This window comes from Glycine soja, chromosome 13 (genome assembly GCF_004193775.1).
Source record: "Glycine soja cultivar W05 chromosome 13, ASM419377v2, whole genome shotgun sequence".
Taxonomy (NCBI): Eukaryota; Viridiplantae; Streptophyta; class Magnoliopsida; order Fabales; family Fabaceae; genus Glycine; species Glycine soja.
Genome location: NC_041014.1, coordinates 467,296 through 494,231, shown reverse-complemented (window position 1 = coordinate 494,231; position 26,936 = coordinate 467,296). Strand labels below are relative to the sequence as shown.

Genomic DNA, 26,936 nt, shown 5'->3' with positions numbered 1-26,936 from the left:
AATTTAAGATCACACTCTCACCGGTTATGGTTCAAGCTTTTCTTTCTCAATCAACTTGTCTATTGACTAACAATTGCAATTGCAAGTTCACAATCTTGTTCTTTCTTTGTCTAACATAGACACTTGCTCAAACTTATGAAAAGAAACACAATCTTCATAAGAATCCTGCATTCAATCCAAAATCAGTTTATAACACCCATTTCAAAAAAAGATAAAAGTGTTTCATTGCATATTCATCAAGATCAAGTCAAACTGTTCCGTATGCTTCAAAACATGCATACTAACTATCCACAAAAAACACAAGTATATATAAACGTAAATCAAAATCACTAAAAACAATGTACTGAAACTAATATAGTTATAATCATTATCCAAAAAGCAAAATCATCAGGAATTTAAAATCCCCGAGACAGATCCTGTGTATCCTGAGTCTGAGCATCCTCCTCATCTATCAGATGGAAAATAGGGGAATCAGAGAGAGCAACAACTTCTCTAGATGTCGACTGTGTAGGGTATTCAGAGAGGATAATAATAGGTGGAGATGGGGGAGCTGCTTCAAGTTCGGGAGAATATGGATCTGCCACTAGTGAATGTGGATCAGCTGGCACTGGTTCAACCTGTGCAGGTGTAGGCTCTGGAGGAGCAATAGCCTTGTCGGATATCTCCTGTTGAGGTGCCTAAGCTACAAAGCTTCCACCAGTTCTCACAATCGAGGGTTGAGCTCCAGGCCAGGCCACATGCTCAAGGAACTGCTTTACTGATAGAATGGATCCTGGAGGAGCTACCATCTGTAGGCTTTGCATAATAATAACCTGTCCCTGGAATAAGCTTTGCAGCATAGTGGTTGTGATTTGGGAGCTCTGGGCATCTGGTCCTGCTAATGCAGATGGAGGTGCTGGAGTAAATGATGAAGGGATGTCATTTGCTATGGCCTTGGTTTTCCTTTTTCTCGATGTCATCTGTAAAGAAAAGAACTCAAAATTCACCTTAGACTACATTTATTCAATTTGAAAAAAATAGAATTTAAAAGGTTGAAATTGATGATGGCCGCTTAGTGGGATACAACTCGCTTAGCGCACCCTCAGAAATATAACACTTCAGCTTAGCGCAACAGGGTGCGCTTTAGCTGAATCAAGGCCTCAAAAGATATGCGCTAAGCTTAGCAGGGTTGCGCTTAGCGGCACCATGAATTTCAAAAAATTCACTAAGTATGTGGGCTTAGCGAGCTAGGTTCGCTTAGCCCAATGTCTGCCGCAACGACATGAGCTTAGCTTAGTGTGTGGCGTTCAACAAAAATTTGACTAAGTTGCGTGGGCTTAGCGAATCAGCCCCGCTTAGCCATAGTCAACTCATCAGGGAGATGAACGTTCATCCACAAAAGATGAACTTTCTTAGCACGGTAGGTGCGCTTAGTGAGTTCATCTGAAAACGCATATATTCAAGCAATATTGATGAACTCGCTTAGCGAATTCATCGCGTTTTTCAGAAAAATGCAAAAAACAAAGTTCATTTTCTCCTCTATTTTTGAGCCTCTAAAAGGCATATCAAACATGCAAACCATTCAAAACTATCTACACAGCATAATCATTCCCAATGTCCTAATTTTTAACTAATCTAATATCATTAAAACCCTAAAAATTAAAAGCTAAATTCTATGGTTTTCTACTCTAAGGTTCACCAAAGTAAAAGAGTAAAGGGAATGAGGAACTTACTTGGATTATTTTTTGCTGAAGATGCGGAAAGAATGAATGCAAGAATGCACAAATTTGGTGAGAGAGAGGACGCAGGCAGTGTTCTCAAAATTGCAGGCAAAGGTAAGTGTAACTGATGTTACACTTAAGCAATTTTCGACCCTCTCGCTTAGCGAACCGCAGCGCTAAGTGAGCCAGAGAGACGTTTGGTTTCTCAAAGAGGTTCGCTTAGCGGGACAACATGCTTAGCCCAAGTTTGAAATTCAAAATCTGATTTTTTTTAAAGCTAGGCTTAGCGCACAGAAGGGGCGCTTAGCGAATTCGGCAGATTTTAAAACCTGCAACTCTCGCTAAGTCTGGCTCTGGGCCGGCTTAGCGAATATGATGCATCTTGACTACAGAGGGGCTTGCGCTTAGCGAATAATGGATCGCTTAGTGCTGCTATGGCCGCAAGGAATTTGGCTTAGTTGGCATGATTTGTGCTTAGCTCAATGAAACCCAATTTAGGCTGCAAGAAATTGAGCTTAGCGGCGACGTCTCGCGCTTAGCCAGTGAATACGATGCGCTTAGCGAGCAGGCCATTGCTTAGCCCAATTCAGATCGAATTGAAATGGACTTAGCTCAACCTTGGCCAGCTTAGCGGACCAAGTCAGCCTGAGATGCAAAGGTTGAGCACTAAACGCTAGAGACTCTCCGCTTAGCGCATGACAAAAGATGCGCTTAGCGCGAGGTTTGCACTTAGCGAAAGGACTGATTTTTAGAAGAAGAAAAAAAATTCTAAGTTCTATTTCAGTCTTTTTCTCAAGAGTTTGAAACCCTTATATCTATCATTCAAAAGCAAGCTGATATACCCCAATGTAATGACTATGAAGCAAGTTCCACATTATACAATGCATAAAGAAAAAATAGCAGAAATTAGAACTGGGTTGCCTACTAGGAAGCGCTTCTTTAACGTCATTAGCTTGACGCTTTTACCTCAATGAGCGATAAAATGTACGGTGTTGTGTGCCTGTGTAAATTCTTCACCATGGTACAGTTTCAACCTCTGGCCATTTACTACCCATGTTCTGTTAGGATTCTGAGATTGTGGGTCGTATAGCTCTATTGCACTGTAAGATCGAACTTTCTTGATAACAAAGGGTCCAGACCATTTGGATTTCAACTTATCGGGAAATAATTTCAATCTTGAATTAAAAAGTAGTACCTGTTGTCCCGGTTTGAAGCCTTTCTTCAATATCTTTTTATCATGATATTTCTTGACTTTTTCTTTGTAAAGTCTTGAAGATTCATAAGTTGTTAATCGCATTTATTCCAGCTCCAACAATTGGATCTTTCTGTGCTCCCTGGATGCCTTCTCATCAAAATTTAGGAATTTCAGAGCCCAATATGCTTTGTGCTCCATTTCAACTGGTAAATGACATCATTTCCCATACACCAGTTGAAAAGGAGATAAGCTAATTGGGGTCTTGTATGCAGTTCTGTAAGCCCATAGTGCATCTTCCAATTTGATTGACCAATCTTTTTTGGTTGATGCCACTGTTTTATCTAATATCTTCTTTAATTCTCTGTTGGATACTTCAGCTTGGCCATTAGTTTGAGGGTGATAGGGTGATGTTACCTTATGATTCACATGATATTGACTCAACACCTTTTGAAGCTGAGCATTACAAAAATGTGAACCACCATCACTAATCAAAACCCGAGGCACCCCGAATCGAGCAAAAATATTCTTCTTGATAAACTTTACCACAGTCTTAGCATCATTTCTTGAAGTGGCCATAGCTTCCACCCATTTAGACACATAATCAACAACTACTTAAATGTATTCATTTCCCATAGATGAAGGAAATGGACCCATGAAATCAATACCCCAGCAATCAAAAACTTCAACTTCCATAATGTTTTGCAAAGGCATCTCATTCCTTCGGGAAATTCCCCCCATTCTTTGACATTGGTCACACTTTAAGACATGATGATGGGCATCTTTAAAGAGTGTTGGCCAGAAAAATCCTGACTGTAAAACCTTAGCTACTGTTTTGTCTCTACCATAATGCCCTCCACATAGTGAATTATGATAGTGCCACAATATACCCTTGGCCTCCTCACTTGTTACACACCTTCTAAGAAGATTATCTGCACCTACCTTGAACAAGTGTGGATCATACCATATATAATGTCGAGCGTCATGGAAGAATTTCTTTCTCTGCTGCCAACTGAGGTCTTTGGGAATGATACCTGTTGCCTTGAAATTAGCTATATCAGCAAACCAGGGTCTTCCTGCAATCAAAACAAAGATTCATCAGGGAATTCATCTTTTATTTCAGCCTCCTTTAAAGTGACCTCTTCATTTACTAATCTGGAGAGGTGGTCTGCTACCACATTTTCAGAAACCTTCTTGTCCCTGATGACTAAAGCAAATTCTTGAAGCAACAATATCCATCTGATCAATCATGGCTTGGAATTAGCTTTGCGCAACAAATATTTAATTGCTACGTGGTCAGTGTAAATCACTATCTTTGATCCCACCAGATAAGATCGAAATTTCTCAAGTGCATAAACGATTGCCAGCAATTTTTTCTTAGTGGTGGCATAGTTAATCTGAGCATCATTCAAAACTTTGCTGGCATAATAGATGGTATGAAACATTCTGCCCTTCGGTTGTCCCAGCACAGCACCTACTGCATAATCGATTGCATCACACATCAATTCAAACTCTTGTCCCCAATCTGGTATTGTGATCACAGGAGCAGAGACCAACTTGACTTTGAGGGTGTTAAAGGCTTCTAAACATTCGTCATTAAACACAAACACGACATCCTTGCTCAGCAGATTACTCAGTGGTTTAGCAATTTTGGAAAAGTCTTTAATGAATCACCGATAGAATCCATCATGACCTAAAAAACTTCATATGCCTTTAACATTAACTGGAGGTGGAAGTTTATCAATAACATCAAGTTTTTCTTTATCCACCACAATTCCTCTTTTAGAAATTTTGTGTCCCAGCACGATGCCTTCTTGAACCATAAAGTGACATTTCACCCAGTTGAGCACCAAATTAGATTCTTCACAGCGTTGTAACACTTTCTCTAAATTTGCTAGGCAATTTTCAAAAGATGCACCAAAGACAGAAAAATCATCCATAAAAACTTCAATACATTTCTCTACCATGTTAGCAAAAGTTGTCATCATACATCTCTGGAAAGTAGCTGGGGCATTACATAAACCGAACAACATATGGCGATAAGCAAATACACCAAAAGGACATGTAAAAGCTGTCTTTTCTTGGTCCTGAGGATCCACTGCAATTTGATTATAGCCCGAGTATCTATCTAAGAAACAATAGAAAGATTTCCCTGCAAGTCTCTCAAGCATTTGATCCATGAAGGGAAGCGGGTAATGGTCTTTCCTGGTAGCTTCGTTGAGCTTCCTGTAATCTATACACATTCTCCATCCGGTGACTGTTCTTGTAGGAATTAGCTAATCTCTATCATTCTTGACCACTGTCATACCTCCCTTTTTTGGAACAACTTGAATAGGACTAACCCATGAACTATCTGAAATTGGATAGATGAGCCCTGCCTCTAGCAACTTGAGCACTTCTTTTCTTACTTCTTCTTTCATTAAGCTGGCAGATTGGCTTAGCGAGAAGCTAAAAATCAGCACTTCACAACTTTGCCTAATTAACCTGAAATTGAAAGGAAATGATTATTAAATACACAAAATGGGAGTACTAAGTACTTATTACCTATATTTAACAAAAAGTAATTACAACACTACAAAATAACCATAAATGGGAGGAGTTAGATACAATTTTCACAGATTTCGTACACAAAAGTTAGTCGTATTCATCGACTAACAATGGGTAAGAGTGCATTGCTGACAATTGCTTGTGGGAAGAACAAAGCAAATAAGTCTCAAGTTAATTAGAAGGGGAATGGTAAAATACAACCTCAAATTGATATTAAGAAGGTGGCAAAGTGTTTCTTTTGTAAGAAGAAGGGACACATGAAGAAGAATTGCCCTAGATTCCATAAATGGCTTGAGAAGAAAGGTAAATCAATCTCATTAGTATGTTATGAATCTAATATGGCTAGTGTTAATATTAACACCTGGTGGATTGATTCCATAAATGGCTTGAAATTACCTTGTCTTCTATGATAAAATACTAATTTGCCATTCATTGCCATGTTTGTTCCCACACATATTGTGGTCTATCCATGGTATTCATAAATAACAACTTTATAAATAACTTTCTAAGAAAGTGTGTAGATCCCCATGTGTTAGCTTCTCGTAGAGCACCAATAAATTCTTGATCATTTCCTAGAAAACCTTTTGCAAAGCATGTTTCTCTAAATGTACCATGCACCAGATTTTCTACCATTCTAATGTCTTTGTAAGATTGTGACCCTTTAGCAGAAGATAGCATCATTCTCAGGTAGAACAACTCTCCACTTGAAAGGGGTGCCCATCCAAGCTGTAAACATAGATTCTTTGACTATTTTTTTAGATGCTACTGAACCAATTTCTTGAGTATCTTTCCAGTAAACAAATTTTTTATTTTCAAGGTGGAAATACAGACGTTCAACTGCTGGTGCACGTGCATGCATTTGGAATGCGAAAATCTTCCAACATGCCTCAGGTGGTGATACATACCTGGTCAAATTAATAGTAAAAGATATACACATATTTTGTAACATTTTAGAAAATTATAATAAATGTCTATAGATAACAAGGGCTGATTTATGTATAGATATTATGTATTAAATCATCAAATGATTGACACATACCTACAATCGAGATAGTGTTTAATTTCATCATGAACTTCAGTTTGTGTGTAACGACCCGCCTCGTCGCTACGATACCCACACTCTAATATACGCTAATTTCAATTTTTTATAAAAGAACTCCCTTAATTTTGCTTATGAAAACCAAAGTAATTTTTTCACAATATGCATTCATCCAACAACACGCCATTACTTAAGTGAATATACATAATTATATAGAAACAGTAACTCGGTACACGTCATACACATAAACGAAAATTAAATCTATTCATAAGTATAATTAAAATCCAAGTTTTACAACTTTAATTCATAAAATAAAACTTAAAAACCAACTATAGAGGATTTGATTACAAAACACAACTCTCTCCCAAAATAACACCAATGTCATCACATCGGCTCGGCGGCTCCTCACCAGAATCTTACTTCTTGCACCCTGCTGCTGTCATTCTGCTCCCACGAACAATGTTCGTGATCATCACAGGTATCAACCACACGATACAAAATTGCAAGGGTGAGTTCATTATAAAAAGAACCAATACCAATTCCAAATAACCACAATTAGCAAGGAACATAGGCAAACATGATAAGGACACACAACATTCATTATTCAACACTCATATCCAACAAATATTCATCATCCACATCCTACAATTACTCATCATTCATCCATGGACCTAATCAAGACTGCACAGAATGATGCATGCACCTGACTCAACCACTCAGATACAATGTGGTACGTACCAACAACAACCAAACCTCAGGAAGTAGCCTAAGCGTGCCCACACGACACTCTCACTTAGGGAACTGTGCTGAGTTTGTCGAGACCACCCGGTTGTGCGCGTAACAGCCCTCCTCCCATAGGTGATCAGCCTGGGAGCCCAAAGGTGTTCCCTACCAGGTGATAGCCCCCTAGTACAAAGTTCACTTGGCCACAGTTACTCTATTTCCTGTGTCGTATGAGCTATGATCACGGCCAAAAGTAAGTGCCAAAGATCATGGACGAATTAAAGCGCCTAAGCATCCTCTCAGAAATGCTTAGATTCTCTAACCACGCTAGTTACCCACGTCTGGGCCAACCGACAAGGTCATGCACTCTACCCCCCATGACATACACTCCATACGACGTATGAACATGGCCAAAAGCTAGTGCCAAAGACCCTGGAAGGTTAGTGCACAATGCCCCCCACGAACATACACAACATCCAATGTATGAACGTGGCCAAAAGCTAGTGCCAAAGACCCTGGAAGGTCAGTGCACAGTGCCCCCCACGAACATACACAACATGCACATGCCAATGCATTTCCAACATCAATCAACATTCCATTTCCATGTCATTCTCAACATAAATATCATCTCGTCTCAATGACGTTATCAACAACAACAACAACCTCATTTTATATTCACATATTCATCAATAGTAACAAAAATTCATGTTGACATGGTCTTTATTAACAACGTCATCTCAAATCAATATCATCATAATTATCATTATCATCACATATCAATTAAAATCCTGAATAGAGACATCAACTACAAATTGCATTTCAAACACACACACACACACACACACACACACAAACACACATATATATATCGCATCCCATTCGTCAAAACATAATTTCTCCTGAAAAACCAGCATGCATATCAATAACAATTTTATCGCATCCCATTAGTTAAAAACATAATTTTCTTGAAAGAAAAATCAGCATGCAACAGGGACAGGAAGATATCCTTATAGCTAGGTTCCCTGACCCTAACTATGGTGTTAAAACAGTAAATTTTATAATAAACTCCCCTCACCTATCGTGAGCTACCCCGCGGGTTCCTCGTCGCGTCACTTGAAGATTCCTTTTCGTCCTTGCTCGCCAATTCCATGCAAGCCTCTACCATGCTAAAATGAAGGAGACTTAATATGGATTTCAGAAAACAAAGCTAATAACAATGCTCTGGGTCAAACACCCACGTCACTACATAAGAGCATTGAGAGCATTTTGGGTTTTACAAAGGGATATCATTTGGAAATTTCGACCACGCCAATGTGACCGGGGTTTAGTGTAGGTTACGAAAATAACATGCATTTCATGAAAGGATAACATTTACAAAGTCTCTTTCTCTAGGGTTTTTCAAAGGAAGCATAAGACATGCAATGACGGTTCCAAAGTCAGAAAAGATGCCAAGACAAGCTGAAACTAACAAGAAACAAGCGTAGAACCATGGTTACCTCGAAGGAAAATGAAAGGTTAGACTAGGGTTTCATTCTCTACCGAAACCGCGAGCCAAGTTGGAAGATTCCGCTTCGGTCGAAGGGTTCCTCTCAATGTGGGGTTGCAACGGAGAACAACGGCGATTTGTGGTGGCTAATGGTGGCTGTGGGTGATGGAGAAATTGCTTGGGACGTTAGAAATGGTTTTGGAAGGAAGAAAGGAGAAGAAATGACGTTTTTCCTAAGCTACACGAAAGCAAAGGCTGAAACGCTCAAATGAGAAATGCTCTCAGGAACGGAAGCTTCGTGCACACTCCAGACATCTTCTCAAAGTTCCCAACAGTCAAATCATGGACAAATGTCTTGTGAAGCTGCAGACCAAATTTTGAAAGATCCAACGGTTAACAAAGTCTGGGAAGCGTTTTTACCGAGGCAGCTTCATGTAGCTTCCTCAAGAAGCTTCATTAAGAGGCTTCCTCAAGAAGGTTCTTCGTGGCTTCTTTGAGAAGTTTTCTCAAGAGACTTCTTTGAGAAGCTAGATCCTTATCTACCCACACCCCTCTAATAACTAAATTAACCTCCTTGAAAATAATTACGGATAAAAATAACACAACGAATATAATCAAACATCAAACATAATTACTAATAATATATAGATATATATATCAGGGTGTTACATTGTGTGCCATCCTGGTTTTGCACATTAACAATAGCTGTTGTAATCTGATCGAATCCTTTGTTGATGTACTTAAACAGGTATTTGATTGATGTACTCTGATTGCACCATTCCACATTTAGGTGTGCTCTATGTTTAAGTAGAAGATGTGGACTATTTGGCACAACAAATTGATTATCAAGTTCAATACCATTCTTTTCAACCATATGTCAATTGTTTCTTCTTCTATAAACTGGAAAACCATCTTGGTCAACAATTGTTGCTTACTGGAACTTCTTAGGAAAAAATCTAATACACTTTCCATCAACAATACATGATGCCTTCCTATTTGACAGTCCATATGGACCATGAATCATATGCTTGTTGACTAATTCATACAACTCTAGATGTGTGTCCTTATTTGGGATCTCAACAGAAATGATGCTATCAATGTTTTTTGGATTTGGATACTTGTTTGAAGGATGTAGAAATATTAAAATATGAGCATGAGGCAATCCTCTTTTTTTCCACTAAATGGTGTAAACAACTGCAATCCAATGAAATAATAAGCACCATGAATATTAATGTATTTGAAAGTATAATTGTAAATTAAGTGTAGTAATTGATTGGTAAAGGTGGTAAATACTTACATCCAACAATGGCACTAAAGACATGTCCACTTTTGAGATCATTCATCAAATGATTGAGCTTCATTTTGAATATTCGTGAGACAATATCAGGGCAATCATTAGGTCTTAGATTGTATTTCCTAACTTTTCGTTGAATTTCTGACCATGTTGAATTACATGTTAATATCAAGAGCAGGTCTGGAAATCCAATATGGCCACAAATTGCCATACCATCAAAATATAGTTGTTCCATATACCTACAACTACCAACAAAGGAGCTCGGTAGTATAATTCTCTTTCCTTTCTCATTGCCATGTGTTTCGGGCTCATTATTACAGGCATTCAAATTCATGTACTTGTCAACTCTGAGTTCCTTTGATTTTCTCTAACATAGTTTAGTTTTTGAGACTCAATCATAGTGTAGCCGTCAACTATCCATTGTTGAAACAATCTCCTTGAATGTAGTATTGTTCGAGATTCATTGTCCCTTGATTGCATTCTGAAACAAAAATATTCACGCATGGTAACTTTTTTCCTCTTTGCAACATGGCTATTTGGATGATCCTTATGAAGAATATTTGGTCTATAGCCATCTTCACCTTTTGGGTACAGGAGGGGATATTGCAAAGGCAAATATGCAAGATGTAGTTTATTTATTCTTTTGCTCCTTCTTGATTGCTTTTCAATGATGATATCTCTTTTATTACCTGTATGCTCGTCACTAACAATCAAAGTAGCAACTTCAGTAGTATTTTGCAAGTTACATAATCTTCTATTTGATTACCTATCACTTATGAGTTTTAGTTTTAGGTCACAAACAACCGAAGATTGTAGTTTGTCCCTTGTCATTCTGAACTTCTGTGCATACTGATTGTGCTTATCTAGCATATTCTTGATTTCAATGATAATATCTTCATCAAGAATATCTTTTTTCCTAAGTATTTTTCAAGGTGCATAACAAAGTGTTGTTAGTATACATTATTAAAAAGACTTTTTAAAAAATGTAATGTAACATGTAATTTATCCAAAGTTAAAAACTTACAAGTTTTGGGCAAGCCTATTTTTAACTTCATTCTCAATATCATAAATATATAGCTGTGGAAATTTGGGTGAGTTATTACCCATAGGTAGGAGGCTTGCAATAAGATGATGCTCTTGACCATGTATGCGAAATGTAGGAGGACCTCTACCAGTATTATAGCTTGTTTCAACTTTGGCACCAGGTGATGTGAATGCAAATATTAGATTATATGAACGAATGTTGAGCTAGAAGTTCTTAGCTTGTTTACTGTTGCTGTCAAAAAGTAGTTGTCTCAATGGTCGTGGAGGATCTTCTAGTAGAGGAAGCTGTATTTTGCCATCGCCACAACATAATGCAAACCTTGGGTTTTTGGACTGCTTGTCTTTGTTAATCCTCTCATCATACCTCATCATAGCATTATAGTGCTTGCATTTCCAAACTGGATCTCCAATATCATTGTAAGTTGCACCTAAACATGAATTCAGAAGTTTAAATGCTCCATACGTGCAGAACAAATGAAAAGACAACAAAAAGTAAGTTGAAATTCCAAGCTCAACGCCGGTATTTTCAAAATCACGAGCTGTATGATCATTGCTATCATCATGACTATCGACATCATCATCTGTTGGGGTTGGGCTATCAAATGAATATTCCACATGACACAAATTTGTGTAACTTAAAATGTCATCTTGCCTAACCAATTAAGTCAGTCAGATAAGCAACAACTTAAATATAGACGCTGATCAGTTTGACATATTGTAATTATAATCCACAACCATTTACTCATTTCAGATGTAATAACAATAACAACACATTACCCGCATCAATGTCTGTCTGATTTATATTATTTTCCTCATCACTATCATCTGAGATGTGAGATATTAGTATTGATTTGTGTATTGCATATCTCCCAGAATTTATATGTTGAGACCTACTGGCAAAAGGAATTGGAGCACCAGGTGTGGGTGTATTTGCTGTAGAAGTTGATGGTCGATTGAAGTTTGATGAAGTAAGATTTTCTTTCCCATACTTGTACAATAGATTTGTCTAGATTGAAGAATCTTGGATGCTACATACATTCACAGTATGTCTCGAACGAATTTCAAATTCCCTAGTATAATGTTGATTAGACTGATTCCAAGATGAAGTGATGTTTGCCAAAGGTGTGTATTGTGTATGTAGTGTAGGACTATCATCGATAAAGTGTGGATGACACGTTGATATACGCTTACGTTTTTCTGCAATGATAGAAGTTATATTTGAATTAGTAATTATCAAAATATGTACATGTCAATTGGGGGTTTGTACTCATTCTTACCATAAGATAAATGTTGATTTTGAGTGTGACAACCTTTTCTTCTTTCTTGCAAAATGTGTTTTCTATTTTTCCTTGGTTGTGCAAAATTTTCCATTTGATCTTTCACTTCACAAAGTATTTTGCAACATTTTATTATTCTTTGAAAATAAGAATTTAGGTGCAACATATAACAGTTTTTGGGGGTCACATTTGGTCCTTGTTATTTTATAAATAGAGTATATAAACCTGCAACATGTAGTACTACTTCCCTGTATCTACCAATCTACCAATAGTAGTAATATAATATTTTTTTCAGGAGAAATAATGGTACGTGAATGCCTGTTTGATTATTGAGTCTAACATATAGTGTAAAAAGGAAGAAACGTTCCTTCAAACTTAGGAGGAGAAGATATGTGTTTTGTTCTTCATGTTGGAGGTAAGTTGTCATCTTCAGGAAACCATGCTTTTCGCCCTCCCATTTTGTTCATCATTTATCATCATCCGACTTATATATGTTATTCAAGGAGGGTTCATGTTGTAGAAGTTTTTTGAAGATTTTGGATATGGTTCACCATTGATAGTCACCAGAAGCTAGTGAAGAAAAGGTAGAATGGTGAGTTGTGCATTCCCTCCCGTTTCTTTCTTTCCCACTAAGCCTATGATTAGACATTTGTGTGGTTTAGCCTTAGACTTCCTACCAACTACACTAATTTGCTACCTACTATTGGTTACTTGTGATGACAACTAATACAAAATGTAATTTACACTAATTTTATTTTATTTTTTCCAATTTCTGATTGTTGAATACTTTGGTGCATTTGTCAAATGATTATGATTATTTGTGTTATAAGGTATTATTGATAAACTTCTTGATTTCTAAATACAAATTTTTACATAAACTATTTATAAAATTCTCTTGTTATGTATTAGATTTAAAACAAACTTGAAAAGAGTGTTTCCGTTAGTGACAATTTGTCAAATATTAATTCAGTGTACCTGTTTATAGAATTTTATATATAGGTAGGATGGATGTATAGGAATGGTTACAAAAATGGTATTGTTCTGAGTGTTGATACATGCAAAAACCATTGATAGCAGTCCCTGTTCTTTTGCATTTCATAATTTAATAGTATATATCAAAAACCATGTTAAATGTTTGAACAATCAGTAAATAATCATATGATATAGCTCCATGTGGAGCTTGTAGGCCTTAGATATTCTTCATCAATGAAGCCCTTTACTTCTTGAAGATCAATGGCAGCGGAATGGAGAAGGAGGAAAGATGATTGAAGATGCCACTTCAAGGAGAAGATGAGTCAAGAACAAGCTCACCACCATAGGAAACCATGAATAAGAGCTTGAAGATAGGAGAAGATGAGTGGATGGAGAGGGAGAGAAGGAGCACAAAATTTTGTGCCTCAAATGAGGTCTGAACTTTGAAGTGTAATTCTCAAATGATCAAAGTTGAAAAATGCACACACATGACCTCTATTTATAGTCTAAGTGTCACATAAAATTAGAGGGAAATTTGAATTTCTATTCAAATTTCACTTGAATTTGAAGAGCCAAAATTTCACTAATTATAATTAGTGCATTTTAGCTATGGTTCAAACCACTAATCCAATATCAAGTCCAAGGTTCTCCACTAAGTAAGCTTGGTGTCATGAGGCATGTAAAGCATCAAGGACTTGCACAAAGTGTGACTATATGATGTAGCAATGGGGTGTAGCAAGAAAATGCTCACCTCCCCCTCTAAAATTTAATTGGATTGGGATTCTCCCAATTCAATTAAATTTAATTCCCAACACATACATCAAATATTCACTTAATGCATGTGAAATTACAAAATTACCCCTAATACAAAAACTAGTATAGGTGCCCTAAAATCTAGGTCTCATGGCTAAAGACTATGAAAGCGAAGAGGAGGTAATGTCTTCTAACTATGACTTATCTATTTCTTTTCATGAACTCCAAGATGCATTCAATGATTTGCATAAAAAAATATATTAAACTTGCCAAATTAGTTTCATATTCTAAGAAAACTATTTCAAGTTTAGAAAAGGAAATTTTGTAAGACTTAATTCACCCCTCCCTCTTAAGTTATTGAGGCCACTTGTCCAACACTTCCCACTATATGGCTTACCTCCTAACCATTCACCACCCAACGTTGCACACACTCCCAATGAGAATGTCGACAACTCCGCACCCATACCCATTGAAAGCCAACAACCCCAATCTGATCATGCACATGTCTCTCAACCCATGGGGGAGACACATGAAGCACCCCGATACCATAATCTAGACGACTTCGAGCCTCACCTCGGATGTGCCATTGATACTGAGACACATGAAGCACCCCAATGGGAAGGCATTTGGTGACATACCCCTGCCAAACACTTTGGGGGGACCTCAGTATCACCCACAACCACAATCCTTGCATTTTGCATGGGAAAGACTGCCTCTTGCCATAGTGGAAAGGGAGAAATTTGATCATATAGAGGGAAGGCTGAGGGCTATTGAAGGAAGCAGAGATTATGCCTTTTTTGACATGGTAGAATTGTGTCTAGTGCCCGATGTCATTATCCCTCCAAAGTTCAAGGTACCAGATTTCAATAAGTACAAGGGGACTACTTGCCCCAAGAATCACCTAAAAATGTACAACAGGAAAATGGGGGCATACTTGAAAAATGAAAAATTGTTGATGCATTTCTTCCAGAAAAGTCTTACTAGGGCAGCCGTCACCTAGTATACTAATCTGGAACCTTCCCAAGTCCATTCTTGGAAGGACCTAATGGTTGCCTTCATTAGGCAGTATCAGTACAATTCTGATATGGCTCTAGATAGAATGCAGCTACAAAACATGTGTAAGAAGGAGGGTGAATCTTTCAAAGAATACATCCAAAGGTGGAGAGATTTGGCAGCTCAAGTAGGGCTCCCAATGATGGAGAGAGAGATGATAACAATGATAGTAGACACGTTACCGGTGTTCTACTATGTGAAGATGGTGGGTTACATGCCTTCAAGCTTTGCTGATTTGGTTTTCACCGGCAAAAGGATCGAAGTTCGTCTGAGAAGAGGAAAATTTGATTATCTTGCTTTGATGAATGAGAAACCTGGGGCAAATAGAGAGAGTAAGAATGAGGGAGGAACCCATGCTATGATTGCCATTCCTACATGGCCAAATTTCCCACCAGCTCAACAATATCAATACTCAGCCAATATCAACCCTTCTCATTACCCACCACCCTATCAGCCAAGAACACTCAATCATCCAAAAAGGCCACCCCTAAATCAGCCACAAAGCCACCCCAAACACCACCCTTCACACAAATCAAAACACCAACCAGGAAAGGAATTTTCTAGAAAATAAGCCTGCAGAATTCACCCCAATTCCAATGCCATATGCTAACTTACTCCCCTATCTGCTCGATAATGTAATGGCAGTCATAAGCCCAACAAAGACTCCTCAACCTCCATTTCCCAAACAATACAACCCCAACATGACATGTGCTTATCATGGGTGAGTTTTGGGGCATTCCATTGAACATTGTAGGACCTTGAAACATAAGGTGCAAAGTCTAATTGATGCGGGATGGCTAAAATTTGAGAAGGATAATCGCTTGTGAATTCTGGCTTTGGCAAGCGACACCATACATGGGGAAATTTGAAGGTTGTTGTTAGATGTCTCCAATAACTCATTAGGATTTTCAAGTTTAAGCCATTATTGTAAACAACAGTCAAAATGCTAATAATATGGATAAATTTGATATCCTTGTCTCTCATTCTCTCACAATTACATCTTTTCTTATTTAACTTCCATTGGAATGTGAATGTAAGTCGTTGGTTTGTTTGATCAAGTGACATGTGCTCCTGAGTTGATCCCCAAGTTTGTTCAATCAGAAATGGCTCGTTCTCCATGTTTGGTGAAGGTGCCGTAAACGACGAGTAAAGTAAAAAGTTTAAAAAAATTTTGATTGATTGTGTTCCAAATAAAAATTACAAACATTCATGTGACCTCATTTCATCATTCCTAAAAGTTGTCTTTTTGAGAGAAAAGTGAGTTATCAAGAACAGGAGTCATTCGATTTAATCTGTCAATTGAAAATCCTTTGAATGTTTATCGTCCTTGAAAATTCATTTTTGAGAATCTGCACAGTTTATTTCATTTTTCCTTGCTACAAGGTTGTGACAAAAGACAACAAATAGATACCTCAAAGCCCTACACTAGGGCAATGAGAGGCACCATGCATGAGCCTTAAGCAAACCTAGGGGCAGATCCGAAGTTCTTACCCGGTAGGTCAAGAACTTGAAAGGGCGGCCTAGGCAAAAATTAGGGTAATAAAAAATGAAAGAAAAAACAATCAGGGGTGTGTTATTAAGGTTTTATCCCAAAATCCAAACTACAAAAGGATCTAAGACAAGATTTGAAATGACACATGACCATGTTTCAACTTCCCAAACATTAGTTTATCCTTTGCTACCCCCTCCGAGCCAAACCATATTTGTTTTCTATAAACAACAAAAAAAAAACAACAAAAGCAAGATAGGAACCCTGAGTAGGAACCATCGCTAAACCAGCGGGAAGAGCAATGAAAACAACACAGGAAGTTGGGCAACAATGAAAAGAAAAAAGAATATAAAATCCGCCAAAGGCGAGTGAAGAGAAAAAGAGAGACAAAGTGTTGGATCAAGTGGCCTCAGAATAATTAAGAAGGGGGGGGGTTGAATTAATTATTACTAGACCTTTACTAATTAAAAATTACCCTTCTTAGGCTTTTACTATGTTGTTAATAAAATAAAGAATAGAAAAGAAACTTAACCAAAAGTAAAAGCAGGAATTAAAGTGTACAACGGAAATTAAAAGAGTAGGGAAGAAGGAGACAAACACACAAGAGTTTTATACTAGTTCGGCAACAACCCGTGCCTACATCCAATCCCCAAGCGACCTGCGGTCCTTGAGATTTCTTTTCAACCTTGTAAAAATCCTTTTACAAGCAAAGATCCACAAGGGATGTACCCTCCCTTGTTCTCTTTGAACAACCAAGTGGATGTACCCTCCACTAGAACTGATCCATAAGAGATGTACCCTCTCTTGTTCTCAGTCAACAACCCAAGTAGATGTACCCTCTACTTGTACCACAAAGGATGTACCCTCCAATGTGTTAAGACAAAGTTCTCAGGCGGTTAGTCCTTTGAAACTTTGTGAAGGGGGAAACAAAAGAATTCTCAGGCGGTTAGTCCTTTGAAATCTTTTGTTTTAGGGAAAGGGAAGAATCAAAAGAATTCTCAGACTGTGTTGTTTTGAATTCTTTGATAAGGGAGAAGGGAGACACAAAAGAATTCAGGCGGTTAGTCATTCGTTCTTTTGGAAAAGGGAGAAGAGAGACACAAAAAGAATTCAGGCGGTTAGTCCTTGGCGAATTCTTTTTGGCAAAGGGAGAAGAGAATGAAAAAGATGAATAACACAAGTTTTTGAACAAAGAACTTTTCTGAGAAGAAAAAGTTTTGAACAAAAACTTTTAGAAAGATGAAATAAGAAAGTTCTGAAAGAAATGAAAGAAGATATTGAAAGATAGATTGAAAGATAGAATGGTTGAAAGAGATGATAGATCTGAATGAGATTGTTAAAATGTTTCATGCCAAGGTCACATATTTATAGTTTCTTGATGACTCAAGTCAAAACTTGTAACTCTTTGCAATTCCTTTAAAACTAATCACTTAAAAAGATATGGCTTTTGAAAGAATCTTCAGAAACAAGTCACCTGAAGAAATGTGACTTTTGGAAATGAATTTTTCGAAATCAGTCACTGGTAATCGATTACCATAAAGGTGTAATCGATTACACATCAACAGATGTGACTCTTCATTTTGAATTTTGAAAATCTTAACGTTTTAAAACCACTGGTAATCGATTACTATAATCTGGTAATCGATTAACAGAGAGTAAAACTCTTTGGTAATGATTTTGTAAAAACTTCTTGTGCTACTCAATGTTTTGAAAAACTTTTTAATACTTATCTTGATTAAGTCTTCTCTTGATTCTTGAATCTTTGAGTCTTGGATCTTGATCTTGATTATTCTTGAATCTTGATTCTTGATTCTTGAAATCAAATTTTCTTTTGATCCTTGAAGTGTTCTTGACTCAATCTTGAACTCAATCTTGAATGTCATCATCTTTGTTATCATGAAGTGATCTTGACTTTTGAGCTTTTTGTCATCATCTTTGTTATCATTAAAACTCCTTGAATCAATCTTGATTCATCATGAAGCTTGCTTCTACACAAAGATCTCTAGATTTTACAAGAAAGGCACAAAAGTGCAACAAAAGATTAATGTATGACACAAAACGAGTAGAGCCCAACCCAAGAGTTGAAAGGAACAAAAGTACAAGCAAGACTCTCAAGGTTCTTACTCAATATAACCCTCAAACACTATTTGAGCCTCTTTGATATTTTCTTTCATAGCCCTCTTACCCCTGACCATGTTACAAGCCCAATAAAGCCCATGTGGATCAAGGAATGATAAATTTTGCTTTAAGTCGAGATTCTAGAATGAAACCCATACACACTTGTGATTATTGAAAGAAAAAGAAAAGAAAAGAAAAAACCTGAGGTTCGCACTTGCACATTTGAGAAGAAAACTCATTTGACCAGGAGCTCGTGGAAGATACCCAAAGACAATTGTGATAGTAGGGTACATATGATGTTAGACTCCTTGGGATTCCTTTCGAATCCATTGGTAGCTTCGTCATATAAATTCTTTCGTGATTAGCCCATGTCGTAAAGTTTCAGCGAGATCGACAAACCCTTGGCATCACTCTACGATCTTAAATTGGGAATGTTTCACTTGGTCACAAACCAAAGTGTGACAATCCATTGTCATCCTTCAATGGGGCGCATGATTGATCCCAAAGCCTTAAGTTTCCTTGTTGTGCATAATAATAGAAGGTTTTAAACCAAAAAAAAAAGAGAAAGGGACAATCTCTAGTATCAATATTTCGGTTAATTGATTAAATGTCAAATGGCTCCACTGTCATCATCCAAAATTGTCGAGTGACTAAATCAAACAAACATACCCTCTGAGGGAGTCCCCGAAGAGATTTGCAAAAAGGTCTCATGAGGAAAAAAAGAAAAAAAAAGAAGCAAAAAATCAAATCAAAATCAAAATCACAAAAATAGAAAAGAATGTCATGAGCATTACACATTTTTCATGGTTCAATACCTTTTACATTTTACTGCATTTCAAGATGAAGGTTGCATGCATCTGCATCCCAAAAATCATGTTAGGTTATAATTACGTAGATTTCTCTTTATACACCCAATTCCCAAATCTAGTGTCATATCTTTTGAGTCTAGGATGAGAGGCTTTCTCAAAGAGTCAACCTCTTGTTTTCTCATAAGGTTGAGCCCTTTGATACTAGTACCTATTAGCTAGTTGAATAGGACTCAAAGCCCTCTCTTTTATCCTTCACAGGACTCAAAGTCCCCGCCTTTATCTTTCATAAGACTCAAAGTACTCACTTTATCTTTCATAGGACTCAAAGTCCTCACTTTATCTTTCACAGGACTCAAAGTCCTCGCTTTATCTTTCACATGACTCAAAGTCCTCGCTTTATCTTTCACAGGACTCAATGTCCTCACTTTTATATTTCATACGACTCAAAGTCCTCATCTTTATTTTTCATAGGACTCAAAGTCCTTTGTCTTTATGTTTTCATAAGACTCAAAGTCCTCTATCATTTACTTTCCAGGACTATCAGAGTCTTTTGTCAAAACTATCACAGTCTTCTTTACATTTCAAAGACCATCAGAGTCTTTTGTCAAGAATATCACAATCTTCTTTACTTTTCCAAGACTATCAAAGTCTTCTTTACTTTTCCAGGACTATCAGAGTATTTTGTCAAGACTATCACAGTCTTTTTTACATTTCAAAGACCATTAGAGTCTTTTGTCAAGAATATCACAATCCTCCTTACTTTTCCAAGACTATCATAGTCTTCTTTACTTTTCCAGGACTATCAGAGTCTTTTTGTCAAGACTATCACAATCTTCTTTACATTTCAAAGACCATCAGAGTCTTTTGTCAAGACTATCACATTCTTCTTTACTTTTTCAAGACTATCACAGTCTTCTTTACTTTTCAAAGACTTCATTGTCTTTTGTCAAGACTATCACAGTCTTCTTTACTTTTCAAAGACTTCAATGTCTTTTGTCAAAGACTATCATATTCTTCTTTACTTTTCCAAGACTATCAAAGTCTGTTGTCTTGTAGAGACTATCAATGTCTTATGCTCCTTACATTTTCAAAGACTATCAGAGTCTTTTGTTTCAAAGACTATCAAAGTCTTTTATCGATACTTCAATGTCTCCTTTACTTTTCAAAACTTTAAGGTCTTTTGTTGGATGTACCTGATACCTCTTACATTCTTTCTTTGACAGGTTTCACTGCTTAGGTTTTCCTCTAGTAGCCGGTCGGATGGCAAGATCGCTAGGATGAAATTAGTGTCCTTATCTTTACTTACCTTTTCATTTTCAATAAAAAGATAAGTAAAGAGGGACAACTGTCATACCCTAATTTCGTCCGAGGACGATCATTTTCCAACATTTTGATTCTTGCTAGCCGAATTGAGCTACTTGACACCAATTATCGCACAATCCGAAAGGTTTTATGATGTTTCAGAAAAAAATACAAAAAATAATCAAAAGGGAGGGCAAAAGGGTCCTTTGGGAGCTTTTTCTGACCCCGGGCTAGCCTTTGGCTTGCCTAGGCCCCTAAAAGACTTAGGGATGAAGTAACCAGCTCGCCTAGGCGAGCTGCTGATCAACCAAGTCCCCTCATTTCCTATAAATAGGCGTGATGGGGCTGAAGGAAGGGGTTTCGCCTTCATATATTGAGAGAAATCAGAGAGAAGAAGAGAAAAACAAGGCTGAGGCAGTACCGAATTGCGACCGTAATCGACTTCTACATCGTTCTTCATTCGTTCTTTATTCGTTATCCAGTTAGTTTTTGTTTTAAGGATTTGAATGCGATTTATGCACCCTTAGGGGTCCTCTTTCTTGTTTTGTGCATCTTTATCTCCCTCATCTCCTTCTTTTATCATCAGTGAGTTTTAACCGGTCATTAGTGCCACAAGTTGTCTTTTAAAAAAGATTGAAGGGTAATAAGCAAAACCAAAATAAAACCAACTCATAAACTTCTTCATTTCATCAAATATCGCTTGAGATCGTTTCAAGGTCCAACGCCTTAACGATTCTCTTCATTTTTCATCAAACATCACTTGAGGTCGTTTCAAGGTCCAACGCCTTAATGACTCTCCCCACTTTTCAAAGTTTAAAACATCGTTTCAAGGTCCAACGCCTTAAACGACCTTTGTTCGCAATTAAAATCAATCTTTCAAAAAAACATAAAATCAATGTAACACACAAACTTTCAGACTTAAAGAACTACGTAGGTATGAACTCTTCATGGCACTTGAGGATACTTAGGAGCAAGGACAACACCCTTGTCGACCTCAAAAAAATAATAAATATAAAAAAGGGAAAATACATAATTTTGAAGTCATGTTTTGCATTCTCAATTAAGGGTTGTCGTCCTTTGTTACAGGTGTGTGGGGGGTGTTAATACCTTCCCCATGCATAAACAACTCCCAAACCCTCATTTTCAAAATCCGCAGACCTTCGTCTTTTTGGTTTTTCTAACGTTTTCCTTGAATAAACATTGGTGGCGACTCCACGCATTTTCTTCATGAGATGACACACTTTTTGTTTCGCCTCGCCCTTCCGCCGAAGGGTAGGTTGTGACAATTATAAAATTTAAATTCAGAATATGAGAATGTTGGGAATTTAGCCTATTAGAGTTACTCTTGATGTAACATTAATGATTTTTTTCTATTTATAATCATTCCAATTTACACCTACATCTATTAATACACTCTAACTAAGATCCCTCTAGTGAAAGAGCCTAATTTATTTATCTTCTCTCCCAAATCCCTTTGTAGAGATGTATAACAGGCTAAACAAAATAGTAAATTATATTAAAAATAGAGATGTATAATAGGCTAAACAAAATCAATCTATATATCCCTATGACTTTATTTAATTAGATACCTTTTCTTAGTTCTATTAGAAAATATCATTTTCTAATGCTACCCCTAAAATCTACCATGCAAATGGGTGATCAAGCCACAAATAATAATGTTAAGCACAAGAAAGAATAATGTAAAAGTAATATTATCAAATAGATACGAAGATAAATTACATCAAAGTAGTCAGCTTGCCAAGTTCCCAACAAAGGGGATTTAGCTTCTCATTATCCTAGGAGGCTTTACATTTGCAAGAGGAAAATATTTAATAAATGAGAAACTTGAGAAAGGAAATGGAGGGAAGGAATGACTTCCAATGTTTGCTCGTCCTTCTTCTAGCCTTTGCCTTCGATAAAGAATTGTATTATCTTGAATTTTCTGTGTTTTTTTCTTTCTTCTATCTCTTTCTTTTATAGGTTTCACGCGTTTGTTGTGTATGGCAGTAGTCCTTCGCGCTTAGCGCGTGACTTGCGCTCAACGTCTGAACTAGCTTGCTCACGCTTTCAGATTTTCAATTTGTTCTTTTGGGTTTTATTTTTCACACTAAGAAGCTCCATAAATTCAACAACTTTTAATATTTTCTGTATAAAATCTTAAATAATGTTAAAATAATAATTATTTGCCAAAAAAAAGAAATAGGAGATAAAAATTATAAATTCCTATATAATTTGAACTCAAAATATACTTACAAATAACAATTATCATGGGAAATAGGTTGGTCTAAAAGAAACAATTAGAGGATTTAAATTGATTGTTTATAGAGAATTGGATGGTTTTTCTGAACAAGCATTTTATTTGATAGATAATATCGATGAAGTTAGTGCGAAAAGCTACCAACTTAGAAATGGAGAGCAATTTGAAGAATTATCCGTGTGTTGAGTGAACCACTAGGCATGATAGGAAACACGCCAGGACCATTGTTTAAAAAGAAAAAATCCGTGTGGAGTTAAAAAAAAAAAAAAAAGCATTGATGGTACGTGTTTAATTTTTCTGAAGTTTACAGAATCATTAATTATACAGGATTCATTTTTCTTTTAATCGGGTTTGACTAATCTTTGAAATTACTTTTCAAAGGACCAGATTCACCATTTGCGCAGATATTACGTCCAGGTTCACAACGTAGAGGCTATTATAAATTGACGCAGCTTTAGGCAGAGACAGACAGAGAAGAACGAAAATCAATAGGGAGCTCTTGCAGTTGCAGACAGGGGTGTCTTTTCTTTCATCCTTTCCGCAATTCAATATCTCTCTCTCTCTCTTGCTCACTACATTTTCGACCGAAATGGCTGAAAGCGCGGTGGTGAACAGGAAGCGCAGCGGCACGGACGACGTCGTTTCGGAGAACGACGGAAAGAGGAAGAATGTGGTGGCACCCGACATGGACCCTGCGGCGGCATTGGCCTTGACGCGGCACGAGTTCGGGGAGCACGGTGGCGTGAACATGTCGATCGAGGCCTCGGCTACGTTCACGGTGATGGAGCCGGAGACCCTCTGCCGCATGTTCACTGGCGAGCTGGGCCCCGACCGCGACTTCTTCATCTACAGCCGCCACTTCAACCCGACGGTGCTCAACTTGGGCCGCCACATGGCCGCCCTGGAAGGCACGGAGGCCGCCTACTGCACCGCCAGCGGCATGGCCGCCATCTCCTCGGTCCTCCTCCAGCTCTGCAGCTCCGGCGGGCACGTGGTGGCCTCCACCACTCTCTACGGCGGGACCCACGCCCTCCTCACGCACTTCCTCCCCGGGAAATGCAACATTAGCACCACCTTCGTGGACATCAGTGATTTGGAAAGCGTGGAGAGTGCGATCGTGGAAGGGAAGACGAACGTCCTGTACTTCGAGTCCATGGCGAATCCGAGCCTGAAGGTCGCAAACATTCCGGAACTGTGCCGCGTGGGACACGCAAAGGGCGTCACAGTTGTCACCGACAACACCTTCGCTCCCATGGTCATCTCCCCCGCTCGTCTCGGCGCTGACGTCGTCGTTCACAGCATCTCCAAGTTTATCAGTGGGGGTGCTGATATTATTGCAGGTCCGTTTCTACAACCTTTATTTAGGCTTAATTCTTCTCATAAATTATTATCTGCGGTTAAATAATAATTAGATATGCGTTTTTTTTAGCCGTAGGAATTATTATCTCTTCAATGCTCCTGAAACTGAATTTTCATAATTACGGCTGACTATTAAAATTTGATAGGAGTATAATAAATTGTTATTTTTAATGATTTTATGACTGAAATTTAAATAAATAATAAATGAAAACATTTATGACAGTATAAAGTATTATATTTTGGTAGAATAATTTTTTTTCATTTTTAATTAATGACTTTGTGTGGCTAAAATTCAATTTTAAATAAATAACAAATAAAAAAATTTATGACATATATCCAGAAAGATTTTTAATATCGTTATTGAAACCCTTTTTCTTTTTCTCTTTCTCATTCTCAGGTGATGTGTATATTCAACTATTAATTAAAAATATAGTTATATTAAAAATTCTTAGATTTCTCTAAACACACTATAACAACTTTACAGTTATACAAATATATGTTTTCCTTTTACTTTTTTCTTTGTTTGATATCGTTAATTTTTTTTCTTTTATTTCCTAGGAGTGTAGGTTTATCATTTTCTAATTTAAGGTGACTCTAATAAAAAGAAGGCACCATAGACGCAACGTCCGTGTTAGTGCATGAACTTTTTTTTTTTTATGTTATTCTCAGATTAGAGTTTTATTTTGGCAATTTATATGTTCTCTTTTTAATATAATTTTTTACTATGCATACCATTAAAATAAAACTATAATTTTAATAAATAATAGCATAAAAATGCATTTAAAGTTTGTCTTTTTTATTTTCTCTTTTTCATTTCCAAACTTATTTTGCCTTTAAAGAAATACGAGGAATCGCGAAAGCGATAATATTCTTTTTCGACGAAAGTCCTTCTTGTTCTTTACCCTTTGCTCTTGTCCCGAACGCACACCATGTGAACATACCAACTTGTCTTTTCGGCCACTTGTTCTCTCTCTTTTCCTTATCCACGTGTTAGTTGCAATGTGATAATGATGTAGTTCTCATTGATTTGTACGCGAATATTGATATTTATTTATTTTAAGTATAGTAAGAGAATTTTGATTTGAATATAGTTTTGATAGATAGTGACATTCAATTAATTAGAAATTACTATTATAATAATTTAATTATGTATAATAATTTATGTTAGATAATAATGTAAAATGTTTTGTAGTATTATTGCATTTAAATTAACTTTTTTACATCTTATTATTTTATGAATGGACAATGGAGGCAAAATAATAATGTGTTATTATCCCTTTTAATAAGCATCTTGTCTTTAGAATGAAGGTTTTCTTTTGGTGAAATTGAAAATGTAAAGTGACAATGGATGTTGCAATGAACAGGGGCTGTGTGCGGGCCTGCGAGCCTAGTGAATTCGATGATGGACCTTCACGACGGGTCCCTGATGCTGCTGGGTCCAACAATGAATGCGAAGGTGGCGTTTGAACTGTCAGAAAGAATCCCACACTTGAGCCTTAGGATGAAGGAGCATTGCCACCGTGCGTTGGTGTTCGCCACAAGGCTCAAGAAATTAGGGTTGAAGGTGATCTACCCAGGCCTTGAAGACCACCCACAGCACGAATTGCTGAAATCAATAGCCAACAGGGAATATGGGTATGGTGGACTTCTTTGCATTGACATGGAAACGGTGGAGAGGGCAAACCTGTTGATGGCTCACTTGCAAAACGATGCTCAATTTGGATTCATGGCTGTTAGCTTGGGGTATTATGAGACCCTCATGTCCTGCTCTGGTAGCAGCACTAGCAGTGGGATGACTGAGGAGGAACAGAAGCTTGCCGGAATCTCCCCAGGCCTAGTAAGGATGTCAATTGGATACATTGGCACATTGGAGCAGAAATGGAGTCAGATGGAAATTGCACTCGATAGATTTCAGGAAAAGCAGCCACTAGTTTAATTCTATTTCTATTTATTGCTACTATTTTGTTGGACTAGCTACCGTTATCAGCCGCTTCAGTACAATAGAATAAACTTCTACTGTTTGGTTTACTTTATAAAGTTCTAGATAGTTTTACGGTATTCGTATACTATCAAGTTATCAAAATTATGTTGAAAATAAACCAGCTAGAAAAGAGTAGTACGAAGAAAAGGACGCCTAAACCTAGAAATGCCATCACCTCTTTTGTGAAATTTGCTACACTGTATGAGAATATGATTGTGATTAAGTATTTTTAGTTTAGTATCTTTTTATTTTTTTTTAGCTTATTTGATTTCTTTACTCCACTCTTATTTTTTCACCTTAACTTAATTTTGGGCTTAAGTAAATAATTGAGCTTAATTGATAATTGTTGCTTATTTTAAGATTTTGTATTTACTTCTGCCTTGTGGAGGACCTACAGGATGCTACAAAATTTTAAATGTGTAATTAGCTTAATTAGATTAAATGTGCCTGATCAAGACCCATCCATTCCTTCGATTAGCCACAATATATATTAGTGTAGTTAATTAGTTAGTTACTTTCATTTTAAGAATAAACTTTTTGT

General features: G+C 37.2%; 1 protein-coding gene across 1 annotated transcript; it reads left to right on the top strand.

The window, feature by feature from the left end:
* The first annotated feature begins 23,417 nt into the window (after positions 1 to 23,417).
* On the top strand, positions 23,418 to 26,632 carry LOC114382697 (methionine gamma-lyase-like). The gene is made up of 2 exons (XM_028342274.1): positions 23,418 to 24,395; positions 25,779 to 26,632. The coding sequence occupies exons 1-2, from the start codon at positions 23,645 to 23,647 to the stop codon at positions 26,348 to 26,350; spliced, it is 1,323 nt and encodes a 440-aa protein (XP_028198075.1). The 5' UTR covers positions 23,418 to 23,644; the 3' UTR covers positions 26,351 to 26,632.
* Positions 26,633 to 26,936: the final 304 nt, after the last annotated feature.

What these genes read in the sequence shown, in the direction of transcription:
- LOC114382697 (XM_028342274.1), top strand. Translation starts at nt 23,645, where the DNA reads ATGGCTGAAAGCGCGGTGGTGAACAGGAAGCGCAGCGGCACGGACGAC. An exon ending in GGGTGCTGATATTATTGCAG is followed by an intron (nt 24,396 to 25,778) that starts GTCCGTTTCTAC and finishes TGCAATGAACAG; the next exon opens with GGGCTGTGTGCGGGCCTGCG.